At 30.2% G+C, this 15,368-nt stretch overlaps 1 protein-coding gene across 5 annotated transcripts in view; it reads left to right on the forward strand.

Annotated features, from left to right (window-relative positions):
- The window catches only part of LOC115888399, a 75,300-nt gene that overhangs the window by 30,807 nt on the left and 29,125 nt on the right, over nucleotides 1-15,368 (forward strand). For 3 of the 5 annotated variants that reach the window (XM_030908120.1, XM_030908121.1, XM_030908117.1), the window contains exons 8-9: nucleotides 2,204-2,444; nucleotides 6,677-6,955. In XM_030908120.1, the coding sequence (XP_030763980.1) occupies nucleotides 2,204-2,444; nucleotides 6,677-6,955 (520 nt within the window). Of the gene's footprint in view, nucleotides 1-2,203; nucleotides 2,445-6,676; nucleotides 6,956-13,970; nucleotides 14,880-15,368 lie in introns of those variants that run through there. The other 2 variants (XM_030908122.1, XM_030908118.1) reach the window with 2 other exon arrangements.

The following is a 15,368-nucleotide window of genomic DNA, read 5'->3' on the forward strand; positions in this document are numbered from 1 at the left end:
CGTTATTATTTGGACATCGCTTGGTATATTCAATTACAATTTATCGTTTGGTATGTGCGGGCACAGCAGTGCCCCTGGCAAGTGGGGTGCAGCCATACCACATACCATCTTTTTCTTGAAGCAACTAACGGCACTTTTGACCTTTCTGTAAGCTCGTTGTGAATAAAGCAAGCATATTAATCTTTACTAATCAAGAGGACATATTATAGCTGGCCCTATTGCCAATATGTATAGTAATTATAACTCATAGTTGATTAATTATCGCGTGTCAAATTTCTTTCATTTCGACAGTGACTCACTCACCGTCATCAAAATTATGAGATTTTTCCTAAGGGTACTTCTCTTCCATAAACTTCAAATTTTGAATTATAGGTAGCTTTAAGCTTATAACCAAAGAAAAAATAAAAAATATTCAAATATCCTTATTGATTAAAAGTTAAGTGTCTAGCCGTTACTTGTAACTCACGTTCTTATTTTATTTATATTAATATATCAATGTAAGGAATTATCGCTAGTCAATCTGCTTTAATATTATTTTGAAATATATACAGGGTATCCCAATATTCCTTGGACATAGAACTACTACGTATTTTTTAGAAAAAAATTTTGGATGTTTTGCTAAGTGCTTTACGGGAAGAGAGAGAACTACCCCCACCCCTACATAAATTTTAGTGTAAATATTTTTTAATTCCACCAACGACAGCTTCTTTTCGTAAAATAATCACTCTAGTATTTACTACATTTTTTATCTCTTGTAAAAAAAAACGCCACATCCCATAGTTTTTGATAAAACATTTTTTAGAAAATTTATTTTTCCAAAGCAGACCTACAAAATATACAGGGAGTTCCGATATTCCGTGGACTTAGAACAACTGCGTATTTTTTAATCAAAATAAGTTAATTGCACATAATGTACCTTTATATAAAAGTGCTTTATTTGTCTGTTAGAAGGCATCAAGTAAAAATAAACCCGAAAGTTAATTAATTTAAAATTTATAAACTTTTTAAGCTGTTTATGAAGCTTATTATCAAATATAATTTGTAATACTGACATAAAATTCCATGTCTTCGCCAACTAGATTATTAGAGCATAATAGATTTTATGCGCTTCCATAACTTGAAACTCGTCGGTGGAGTTGGAGACATCAGACAGTCATTACAATATTTATACTAAAATGGAGACTAAAATTTATGTAGGGATGGGGGTAGTTTTCACCCTTCCCGTATCTTTTCTTGATTTCTGTGAAAGGCAAATGTTAAAGCACTTAGCAAAACATAGACACCCAAAATTTCATTCAAATCGGAATAACGATATTTAAAATATCTGAAAAAATGTTTGTTAAAGTTTGATGCCCTCCAACGGACAAACGAAGCAGTTTTGTATAGACGTGTATTAATAAGCCCTACATAATTTTGATTCCCAAAAATACGTAGTAGTTCTATGTCCACGGAATATTGGAACACCCTGTATATTACCGGAGAAAAAACTAAGAGGGTGACCTACAAAAAGAAATAAGATCCCATCAAACACAAAGAAATGCCAAATCTCGTATCGCAATCGTTCCACTACCAAAAATGTTGTGAAGTCCCATGTAAAACAAAGTCAGTTTGTTTTATTTAGATTCTATTGGAGCCTATTCAATAATTTTGTTTTAAATTGTTAGTAACAATATAATATTAGACATTCTGTAATAATTATAATGACTTGGCAATTACACGGCACAATAATGATAAAAAAATAATCTACCCTTTCGATTACTAAGTAAATCTAAACAGTACACTTAAGAATAAATTATTTTAATTAGTAAAATATAATACCGTGCAATTACCCAAGTCATTATAATTATTACAGAAACAAAGATGTCTAATAGTGATACTATATAACAATTTAAATCAAAATGGTTAAATAGAATCTAAAAACTGACTTGATTTTTCATGATATCTTACAATTTTTTGTCGTGGAAGGATTGCGTTGCGAGACATAGCATTTTTTTACATTCTATGTTTTTGATCGGATATTCATTTACAGCATGTGTTTTGGACTTATTAAGATGATTACTTAAAAATTCCTATAAAACTGACATCCTTGTTTTTCCCCTTAACCTTTATTTTATCAAATTATTCAAAGAAAATATCAAAAAATTTATTAAATATGTTGTACTAGAGAGTATTCTTTGGGTAAGTCATTACTAATTTTATATAGAAGAAATCATCTACAACTAGCAGCAACATGTCCGTAAACACTTCTTCCTCAAGTCCCGAATCATCGTCCTCATCAAAATCAGCCAAGTCCAATCAACCCCCTGCTGTAGAGTGCTACATTTGTGGCAAGATGTTCGGCACCCATTCCATCAAGATCCACGAAAAACAGTGTCTAAAAAAGTGGCACGTTGAAAACGAAAGTCTGCCCCACGATATGCGTAGTCCTGCGCCTTTAAAAACAGGTAAATATCTCAATATTCTATGTTTAATAAATGTTTTTGTAATTTTATCTATATGGATCAGTCTTAAATAAGTGCAAATATGTTTAGGAGTGGTGTATTTCTACCCAAGAAACGCATTCCTGAGGTTTTCTTTTTCGAAAATGTTGTATTTTTCCAAAAGAAAAATGAATTTCGTTTTAATGTTTAGTTAAGGAACAATAATATTTGATGTAATGATAATATGGCAACATGAGTAGTAGATTAAATTTACAAGAAAGGAATCCCAAAGGAAAAATAATTTTTTTAAGTGAAACTTCTTTACACGCGATGAGAGTAAAAATTTTAAGACCGTGACACGATACGGCCTTGACACACGAGCTAGCGAGAAAAAAAGTGGTAAGATAATGATGAAGTTGAGATGGGTCTTTGGATCGACGTACTCGGGCCCTATGTGAGCTAGATAGGGGGCTGAAACTCAGAATGTAGATGGAGCTCGAAGAACCCTATCTTTTCATGATATTTTGACGACGTTTCGTACACTATGAAACCCCATCATCAATGGCGAAAAAATCGTCCAATTTAATGGGTAAGGAGCATCATAACTCGAGCCCTATGTGAGCTAGAGGACTGAACTCGGAATGTGGATGGGGAATGAAGAACCCTATCTTTTCTTGATATTTTGAAGACGTTTCGTGCACTACGAAACCCCATCATCAATAAATCAAATAAAAAAATCGTCCGATTTAAACGAAATTTGATATGTCGATATATTGGACCAAGGCCAACTTGACCGTGTACGATAAGTGTCACTGTGACAGTTAGTTTTGGCATAAGAAACATCAGATCGCGACCATATTTATATGAAAACGGTAAAGAGAAAATTTGTTTCTTTTATCGAGATTTACCAGAGCAGGTAAATATTTGCAATTATTTAAGACCCATCCGTATAATGGATGAATCATCAGCATTACCAAACTGTGTGTTTTGGTTGCAGTCTATGCAAATATATGCTGATATTTATAAAATTCCCGCTTTTAATTGGTGTCCAAATGGATATATTTGCGTTTCTCTATCTGTTATAGCAATTGATCGCATTGAATAAAAAAAACAAAGAAAGCAAAACAATAACAAAATGATCGCGACCACGATGTACCTTTTAATATGGCTGACTTAAATTTCGGTTTATCAGTAGCATATTACTAATTTTATTTAAAACATGTTAAATATAATGAGAGGAGACGTAATAATTTGCCTGTTTTTTAAGTTGAGTCAATAAATGGTATTAGTTATTAAAATTGCTAAAAACTGTATATTTCTAAAAGAATGGACATCATATACAGATTTATTATCAAAAATACAGATACGCTACTGAAACATCTTCAAGTATTCTAATTATTTTCACAAGTGGTAAATAAATAGCACAATGCAAGAACAAAAACATAATCTGAATCAGTCAAGTCGAGCACAGCTGTACCATGCTGTGAGGGGACAGGGTAAAACCAAACCTAACCTAACCAAACCATCCTTTTCTCGAGGCACTTTTGACCACCCTGTAACTTCGCTGTGGATATAAAAACAATTTGTAACAAAATAGTTAAATAGGGGCTTAAAGAGAAACTAAATAAAATAAACTGACTTGGTTTTACATGAGACACAACTCACAACTTTTTATAATGGAAGAATTGTATTTCGAGACTTGGCATTTTTTACATTTTATGTTTTTGATGGGATTAATTTATTTTAAATAAATTTTATAATCAATTGGACTATTACTCGTAACATATTTTATAAAACTACTAAACTACACTGAGAAAAGCCGAACAAATCCGCAAAAAATCAAATGTGTCATGTCAAACCTCAAACAATCGTGCATAATCCGAATCATGTCGATCCCGTCTCTATATGCATGAATATGAAACTAGTACATTAAATAGCTTCTTCTAGTCATTCAGTATTCAATGTGTGTGTTTAGACTACAGATCACATAATCTGTGACAATCTATCATCTACAGGGTTGTTCACCACATACGACACGGAGTATTGTAGCTAAACGATGAGATTTTTACAAATTGTAAGTTTTGGGTTCGATGAAGGACTATTAGAGGTACAATTTAAAAATAATTTTACAAGATGCAGAGTATCCCAAATAAGTAAAAAATATCAAAGTTGTATTTTTTTAAATGGAACACCCTGTATATTATTACATTTTTAGTTTCTACGATTAAGATAAAGGTAAATTTGATTAAGGTTTATTATACTTAAACCTTACCGTTTTTGAAATATTTTCAATTTTGTGAAATTGCAGTAAAAATTTTAAAGCTTCATTTCTCCAAGGGTATCAATGTTTTTAATACTAAATATTTAATAAAGTTTATTTATTGATCAGTTATTGTGTTGCAATAATAAAAATAATACTACCTTATACAGAGTGTCTAAAAATTTATTTTAAATAATTATTAGCTTCAAACGGCAATAACTTGTTTAATTTAAATGGAACACCCTCTATATTTTACGAGAATCATATGCACAATTTAATTGTCTATCAAATTATATTATACCATTTTTTACCTATCTCTTTAAGTTTCCGTAGAAAATGCATTTTCTTGTAATTTAGAACTTATTTATCAATATACCCATGGACTATTGACATTTTAGATAATTTTTAAAGATGTACCAAATTTTTAAAGAGTACAGATACTAATATTGTCGATATAATTCGTTTATTTCATTAAAAAATTAAAAAAAACTGTTTAAATATTTGTTAAAGAGGATCAATTAATATGATTCCAGTATTCAAACTACATTAACTGACTGTTTGCGTTGATTAATAATAATTGCTCCAAATACTAAAAAACTGAATTTTGTATGTACATTAGACAGTGTGATAAAAAGTAACACCTTAAAAATGATATTTCATTTTTTAATAAATGCTTATTTATAACAACAGAGACTTTAATTTGATAACTTATTATTATATTGATTTCTGACTCAAATCCACATTTATTTATAATAATTTATTAACGAATACAACTAAGTATATAATTAATTAGTATATGGGCGGAAATAATGGTATTATATTTAATTAATGGTATACTCTTTTATAAAGATTTAAATAGTTTTCTTTTTGCATACAAATGGGCTAGTAATATTATCGTTTTGCTAAAAACGATAATATTACTAATCTACATTTTGTACATTTGTTGCTTTAAAACAATCTAAAATGTCAATATTCCATGGATATATTGATAAATGAGGTCTAAATTAAAAGAAAATGCATTTTCTACGAAAACTTGAAGGGATAGGTAAAAATGGTATAATACAATTTGATAGACAATTTAATTGTGCATCTGATTCTCTAAAATATACAGGGCATTCCATTTAAATTAAAGAAGTTATTGCCGTTTGAAGCTAATAATTATTTAAAATAAATTTTTAGACAGTCTGTATAAGGTAGTATTATTTTTATTATTGCAACACAATAACTGATCAATAAATAAACTTTATTAAATATTTAGTATTAAAAACATTGATACCCTTGGAGAAATGAAGCTTTAAAATTTTTACTGCAATTTCACAAAATTGAAAATATTTCAAAAACGGTAAGGTTTAAGTATAATAAACCTTAATCAAATTTACCTTTATTTTAATCGTAGAAACTAAAAATGTAATAATATACAGGGTGTTCCATTTAAAAAAATACAACTTTGATACTTTTTATTTATTTGGGACACTCTGTATCTTGTAAAAATATTTTTAAATTGTAGCTCTAATAGTCCTTCAACGAACCCCGAACTTACAGTTTGTAAAAATATCATCGTTTAGCCACAATACTCCGTGTCGTATGTGGTGAACAACCCTGTATACAGGATGAGTCTTAAATAAGTGCTTAATAGTATATTTCGATCCCAAAAACACCCTTATGAGTTTTTTTGGCTTTTTTTTTGAAAATTTGAAATTTTTTGGAAAAAAATTTGGATTTTTTTTAGTTTATAGTTAAAAACATAATTTCTTGATAACATGGCACCATAGGTAGTGGATTAATTTTCAAGAAAGAAAATCCAGAGAAGCAAAAATTTTTTTTTTGGGAAATTTTCGAAGTAAAATAACTCGGTTATTTTGGACTTATTTGAAAAACTTTAAAGAGAAAATATGTTTCTTTTATCGAGATCTACCAGCCCTGAAAATATTTGCACTTATTTAAGACTCACCCTGTATAAACAATTTTACGAATTAATTAAACGATTTAATATAAGTTGCAGCTAAGAAGCAATCTTCCGTTTCTTCAATTTCGTCTTCGACTCCGGAACAGCCGAAGACACCAAAAACTCCAGCGTCTTCTAGCAAAGACGAACGTCCAACTTCTGGAGCTAAATCACCTCTATTTCCCTGTTACCTTTGCGGCAAACTGTTCACGGTGAATTCCATCTACATTCACGAACCGCAGTGTCTAAAAATGTGGAAGATTGAAAACGACAAGCTGCCAGCCAGTAAGAGGAGACCTGTGCCTATGAAACCTGACATCAAATTCACACGTAAGTATATTCAATTTATTTTCTTGTTAATTTTTTGTGCACGCAAATATACAGAGCGATCCAATTTTTGTAATAGTATTGGTTAAAAGGGATTAAAGACTCTCCCAGACCAACGCGGAAAGCCGGGAGTTGTAAGACCGCGGGATCGAAATATGCGGCGGCATATGATAGGCATCAGACCTTTGCATCAGACCAATCAGACCAAAGTGTTCTGCGTGCAAATAGAGAATTTGAACATTTTTTGAAATTAGCGCTAATGAAGGGAATTAGAATATGAAGTAGTGATGCCCATGATCTTTGAAAAATTATCACACGGCCTCTAGAAATCTGGTAACTAATTATTTAAATTTGGGCTTGGCTCTGCCCACCCGTAACGTGAGCCGCAGCTCGAAACCACGTGACGTCACATCGCGGACGAGCGCAGCGCACACGGTGAGCCGGGCGCTTACATAGATCACATTTACACGAGTTGCTGTTATTTTTATGATATAATAAATGCCAGGGTTGGAAAAAATCATGATTTTTTAAAAAAAAATCAAAAAATTAGATTTTTTTGATTTAAATCAGATTTTTTTTATTTAAATCAGATTTTTTTGATTTTAATCGAAAACATTATTTAAATCGGATTTCTAAATAATTAGGCCTTAATTCCAATTAAAGTCCTGTCCTAAATGGCTAAATCTTCATAACTCTGCCCAATACTGACAACATTAACAATTCTACGTCGCATGTCATTTTCCCTCATCGGTCACCAATATATTCCGCAAAAAAAGTCGCTCGCATCAGATCAAAAGGATTTTTTTTTGAAATGCCACAAGGGTATTAATTTTTGTCATTTCAACGTCTAGGCATAAAAGTAAAGCACTTTTACGCCTAAGCACAAAAGTACAAAAATATATTATTGAACTGATGTCAATTTCAACAAGTGTACAAATTGTTACTCGATTACTTACAGGGCATTACTTTTTATATTATTTGCAACATTTGAAATTGATCAAAAAATTATTTGTAATGTTTAATTTGCAAAAATATAGTATATTCTACTCAGAGTAAAAATGTACTTTTGTGTCTCCCTGTTTACACTGGTCCGTCAAACGTACAACCTCGTCAAAAAAGTATAATTTTTTAATTTTTACTTCTTACACAATATACTATTGTTCGGAAATAGTCTTAAGTCGAGAATCAAATTGGTATTATATATTGTCAAAGTGTAAAATAAAGAAATATAAAACAGCATATTTTCTGACAAAGATTTGAAGATATAGTCTAACATCAAAAGAACCCTTTTCTGCACTAGAGATTGCGAATGAAATGTATTCGAACAGCATTTTTTTGTCACTTGTACATAAATTTCAAAATAAATCTCTGCCCTTTAGAAGTTAGAAGTCTAATGGATTCACACGAAATTACTTCAAAAATCGGTCCAACATTTTAATTGATGAATAGATATGTAGTAGGTATATGTGTTATACAAATCATTTTTTATATAGTTTTATAACATTTACAATTTTTTTTTCGATTTATTAAACGTATTTAACCTTTACAATAGCAAGTGTGACATTTTATTTAACGAATAGATATAGGGTATATATGTTATAGAAATATTTTTATAGTTTTCTACGACACATTTTTATAACTTTTATAGTTATTTTTCCAATTATTGTAAAGTTTTAAAAAAGTTGTTTTTTTTATTTAAATCACCTGATTAAAATTAAAAAATCACTTGATTTAAATCACGATTTAAATCATGATTTAAATCATTTGATTTAAATCATGCCAACCCTGAAAAATACCTATTGTGCTCTATATGTATACAGATTAATACACTGTGTCAATTTTAAAACTTCCCACCCTTAATATCTTTCTTACAATTTACAGTTAAAAATATGAAAAATCGGAGACACGTCAATTTTATTTGTAAGGGGGACACTAAATTAATATATTAGCCTTTCGTCATATTAGGTACCCACTATTACCACCGTACATAGTAATTACCCTTTAACCTCCTTGCAAATTCTGTCAATAAAATTCTTCCTTAATTCTTTTTATTCCATTGGTTGATATACCCAAAATTATTGTCTTAAAATTAGATTCTCAACTGTTACAAATCCTGCTACAAATAAACTGGACCAGCCTGTATATAGAACAAGCTGCCCAGTAGTTATTTTTAATGATATATGTTGCAGCTTTCCCCTATTACAGAATTTTAGGGTCATTGTACTGTCGTATTTGTATCACGAAAATCTAAACTCACCGTTATTATAATATGACGATTTTTTTAGACCCAAATACTTTGAATTTATGAAATAAAATATAACAAAAAATGTAATTTAAAGGCTATTGAAAAGAAAATTGAGTTATCGAAACAATAGAAATATGCGAATGTTACTTCACAGAATAAATTTAAAAAAGAAATCAATAAAAAGCTAACGATTTTCAAACTTTATTCACCCTGAAAAGTGACCTTTTCGGGGTAAAGAAACTATCGATCCGCTTGATAAGATATTTAAACTAAAATATATACCTTAGAGTCCCTACGCCACATATTACAGGTATAATTTAATAAAACAAAGAATTGTTCTGAAGAGATTCTTCCAATCAACTATCTATTTATTTATTATGGAAAATTCTAAAAGTAAAACTAAAATATTTAATGGAGCGATATTTTTTCTGTTCTATTTTGGAATAAATATATTTTGTAAACATACCGAGTGTTTTTCGAAAATGGCTCACTTCTATAACTTTTTTTATTTTTTCAGATATAAAGACGCTAGTTGGTATTAAATATAGGACATAAATCAGGATTGATTGACGTTTTCTATTAGTGTTGGTTACTTCCTGTTTGACTGGAAGTGACTACAACTTTTGATTTGTAAATGGTACTCTCAGTATTCTTTTACTTTATTTGATAGAAAATTATATTGTAAATAGAATGACATAGGCATGTCAACTAGGTAATTTGTCAATTAGTAATTTGACTCGCAATACTAGGTATGTAATGCTTTTTCCGAATAGGCTTTCCGAATAGGCCTTCTATTTCCAAAAAAATAGTTATGATTAAAAATACGATTTCGTCATATTTTAACCGGCCAGGAAAAGACACGAAAAACATTAAAGGATCAAATATATTTTTCCCAGGCTCCTTGATTAAAAATTAGTGGTTTTAAACCAGCCATGACCCTAGTTTCAAATTTAAAGTAATATGTTTTTAAGCGCAAATGTCAAAAGTTGACATGTAATATGTCATTCTATTCAGAATGTCATTTTCTATCAAATTTAGTAAAAAATACTGGGGGTACCATTTAAAAATTAAGAGTTGTAGTCATTTACGGTGAAACAGGAAGTGAACGAAAATAATTGAAGACGTCAATCATTCCCGATTTATGTCATATTAGTAAATACGCCAAATATACTGAATATACAGGGTGTTACAAACTTGAGGTACCAGCATTGGTATCTCGGTAACCGTAATAGATATGAACATGGTTAAATTGGGGCAAAGTTGCCACTTTGGGATGTTCACCAAGATGCCATCAAAAAAGTTTTAAAAATTTCAAGGATTGCTGAGTTTTTTGGAAAAAACGGATTTTTTTGAAAATTAATTTTATTTTTTCCTGTCGTTACTTTTTAGAGAATCAAAAAACTAATTGCACATTCTCGTGGCCACTTTATTAGGGCTATCTGATAGTATTTTTATATTTTCAAATTAGCTGAGAATTTTTGAGATACAGAGGCCAACTTAATTTTTTTAAATACGGACCTGCATCTTTTATTTGAGATTTTAAAAGAACTCGGTCTCTTGAGTACAATGATATGTCACACTTCATACTTTTTTTTGTTTTGTATAAAGTGGCTATGAGAATGTGCAATTATTTTTTTGATTTTCTAAAAAGTAAGGACAGGAAAAAATAAAATGTATTTTCAAGAAAATCCGTTTTTTCCAAAAAGCTCAGCAATCCTTGAAATTTTTAAAACTTTTTTGATGGCATCTTAGTGAACATCGCAAAGCGCAACTTTGCCCCAATTTAACCTTCTTCGTATCTATTACGGTTACCGAGATACCAGTGCTCGTACCTCGAATTTGTAGCACCCTGCATATCTGAAAAAATAAAAGTTATATTGGTGAGACACTATTGAAAAACATTCGGTATATTTTAATATTTTGACTGTATGAGAAACTAATGAGAAGTATATCCAAAGAGAGGATATACTGACTCATTTTGGACACATTTTACCAGTTTTATTTTGTGTGATTTGTTAATGATTTAAGGTACGAATATTAGCAAAACTCCTCAAATTAACGAATCGTTTATGAAAGTATAATAAGTTTAAGGGAGGGAATCTTAGGGAGTTTATTTATGAGAATTAAATCAATCTGCAAAAAAAATATTTTAAGAAAAATGTTCTCGGGGAACGACAATTAATAATAATTTTAGGCAGGTAAATTTCTAGATGTCATTTACTAAAAATTGTCAGAGGTGAAAACCGTATTTTTAAATACGAGTGATATATCGCTCGAGTGATCACTCGGTTATTGCAATCGCTTGATACTCGAGTACTCGATTATTGAAATTAATCGGTTTTTCCCATCACTAATACAAAGTATTAGAGAATAGGTATAGAGTATTTTTTACAAGTTTTTTGTTTGTTTGTACACCTAGTTATTACAGTTATTTTTTTTAAGATCCTTAGTTCTGTTAGTGTTACTAATATTTATTAACACCGAACACCAAGCCTGTATCCTTATTTTTTAACGTTTTTTAAATTTTAATATAGAGTTCTAATCAGTGTCGATATGACATTATGACTGATTACGACAATAGTCAATAGTCACCAAAGCCCCCTCGTGATATTAAAAATTAACCATAAAGTAATGATAGTTGAAAAAATTGCAAATTGTTGGTGCCAAGCTCATTTCGCTTTTAAAAATTAACCAAGGCATGTGGTGACATGAGTAAAAAATACTCTGGAGACATAATTCTGATCGCATAATAATGCTTTAGAAAAAGTTACTCACGAAATTATTGCACAGGGTGTTTTAAAGTTAAGGTAATAAAACAACCTTTTAATTAACCCTGTATAATAAGCTAAATACTAAAGATTTTGAAAAACGGAGTTTATAAATTAAAGGTAATAGATTTATATACAATATGCTAAATCTTGAAAATGGGACTAAAAGTAATAAAAATGTAACACTCTAAACTTAAATGAAAAAATTCTCCGTTGCGTTTTTTTGCATCTTAGTGTAGAAAGATTTAAAAAGGATAGAACGTTTCCAGAAAATTTCCAAAAACATTTTTTTTTCTGAAATTTTAAACTACGCCAGCGCCATTTAAAGATCATTTTTGCTCAATATAAAAAATACAACCTTAAGGTAGTAAAGGGGCGTTTACACGAGTCAAGGGAATTGATCAAGTCACTTGAATTCAATTCGCATCAATGCAATATGACCCTCTAAACTCAACAAGTCGTGTCAGTTGATTAAGTGAGTAGATTCAAGTCTCAGTTAATTATTGTTTAAAAGCGCGTTTAAACGAGTCAAGTGAGTTGATCAAGTGACTTGAATTCAACTGACTTGAAAGCAATGATTGTCTAAACTTGACAAATCATGTCAATTGATTAAAGCTTCATTCAGAACCTCGCAATTAGTGGAATAAATTAGTGGTTTCAATTACACATTATACTTTTTAGTTTACGATCATTCATAATGTCTAAAAAACACAATCAAAAATTAATAGAATATCCTAGCAAGAGCTTGCGGTAATCAGTTGTATGCATAGAGAAAGCCTAATATTTAGCTTATAAAACAATCAACTTTTGATTTCTAACCATAATTTCTCTTGACGAAAGATAATCAAAGACCGAGTCAAAGACCAAAATGACATTTTTCGCAAATTTTAAGTATAATTAGTGGAAAAGTCAAAAGTTTGTTAACTTTTTCTACTAATTGAAAATGACTACCACCAATTTTGACGTTCTGAATGCTTACATTGAAATAAGAGGATCAAACTTCTACGTTAATTGAAACCACTAATTTATTCCACTAAGTAATTGCGAGGTTCTGAATGAAGCTTAAGTGAGTTGATTCAAATTTCAGTTGACTATTGTTTAACTTTTGACGTTCCAGTGATGTATTTAAAATGGCCTCTAGTAGGTAGCCAGAAGAAATTGTTATAGAGTTTATTAATACTTATGAAAAATATGAGTGTATATGGAACACACAGAATCTGAAATACAAAATTGGAGAAAGAATAGTAATTTCTAGTTTAAGCCGAGGAGAAATAGCGTTACGAGTTAATTGTCTTGTTTTTTAATTATGGCTGCAAATTTTTCCAACAAAAAATCAATTTAAATTGGTTTGCATCCAACCTGATTTTTTTTTTTGATATGTATCTTCTAACTATAGCTTAAATATTAAATTATTAGAGGCACCATAAATAGTTCTGCGGCTAATAAATTTTCTGACCAATATTGTTCTTTTACGTCTTGCTTTTTTACGTAATAAACTTTCTGTTAATTCTATTGACATAATTTTGTAAGTTTGAAGTACAGCCTTACGCACTGTCACCATTTTGAATCAACTAACAGAAACTTTTTGACATGAAATATGTAAACTGTCCCTCGCCAAAATTATCATCGATTATTATTCTCCTGCCGTATTTGACGCAATTTTTTTTTCAATCGTATGGCATATGCAATAAAGAAGTCTTTGAACCAAATTGAAGAATTAAATTAGTTATATATATTTATTAGAAAATACGTTAAAATCATTTATCTTGTTATATTATTTTTCTTATTATACTTTAATTTATATTTTTTTTATGTTAGACATAACTCCAACATTCGTTGCTAATTTTAATTAAACGATTAAACGTGGTAAAAAATAGTTAATACATATTTTAAACAAATTTGGTGCATGTAAAGCTTTATTGCTAAGAAAAAGTTATTCCATCTTCAAACGTAAGGAAGAAATATAAACTTCTCGATTTTTTAGATATATTTTTCATGATTTCAGGATCAGGCAAGGTGAATTACGAGGAGATCAGCGAAACTTACTGGCAGAGTCACATCAGTCAACTAGTTCCTTGCAAATTGTGCTCTAGAACGTTCAACCCCGACAGAGTTGCCATACACGAAAACAGTTGCAAAGGGACATAATAATATGTTCCTGAAATAACCTGTAAACTCTTAAGAATGCTTGATTTTTTTTATTACAATAATTATGTTTGTATATAATTCTAATAGGATCGATTAGTGGAGATGCGATTGTATATGAATGCAACCAACAAAACGCTAAGTTCTCACGAAATTGATTCAGAGACCTACTATGATTTTGAGACCACTAGAAACTACATCTAGAATCATATAAATATTATCTCTTAGAACTTAGAACTATACCTAGAACCACAGAATATATAGCTTGCACTTATATTCCGTGCTGGCTTTTTAAGAAGATAGAAGATATGTTTTATAGGTATAGTATTAGCTGTAACTAATGAGAGCATATTTATTAATTTATTCTGTTTGCCTTTGATTGTTGATGAAACTCAAATCACACAAAAATCAAGGTAGAGTTAGCTCATATTAATATTATTAATACATAGTTAGTATACCGAAATTAAATAATATTTATTCAATTTAACGGACCTAAAACATACAGGGTTTTCAATTTATTAAGTTAACAAAATATCAACGAATTGAAAAATATTTCATTTTAAATAAATGTGAGAGATATTGGGTATTGGCAGTGGCGGCTAGTTCTAAAGGGCACAGAGGCACGTGCCAGTCCAATCACCAAGACAAAAGGACAGAAATACGAACATTTATATATAAATATAGGATTAGTCTTGGGTGGAGATTTCCGTATGTAAGAAGAGTACAATGCGTTTATAATGTACTGAACAAAGAGAGGACAGTAAACACGTTGAAAAAAAAAACGTATGAAATAAACCGAGAAACTGTGCACATCGCTAAGAGACGTGGAAGGGGATATAGCAGATTTGTCGCAGTTGACCGGTCGACCCAATCAATACCTCTGTGAGTACTTAAAGTTCTAGGGAAAGGTGCACTTCATGCGTTCAGCTTCACGATTTAATTACGTCTCGTGATACTTGATTTGTTTATTTATTAACGAGTCGTTGTAATTTTCCTTATAGCTTGATTTTTTTTAAGTGCAAGATAGAAACACTTACATTTTTGGCAAAAATAAGTGGAATTGATTGGGTGTTCGATAGTGGTCGCGCTATTAGAACTCTGAATTCAAAAATCGATATCTCGAAATCTATTAGAAATAATAGATTGTAGTTTTTTCAAGAACTATATTAATATTTCTGCTGTATTTTCTTTGTAGACAGTATGTGAAAATCTTTATCAATAAAAAAATTACACGATCGCTGAAAATTGCTATGCTCTA

This window comes from Sitophilus oryzae, unplaced genomic scaffold, assembly GCF_002938485.1.
Source record: "Sitophilus oryzae breed Bouriz unplaced genomic scaffold, Soryzae_2.0 scaffold_738_pilon_pilon, whole genome shotgun sequence".
Lineage (NCBI taxonomy): Eukaryota > Metazoa > Arthropoda > Insecta > Coleoptera > Curculionidae > Sitophilus > Sitophilus oryzae.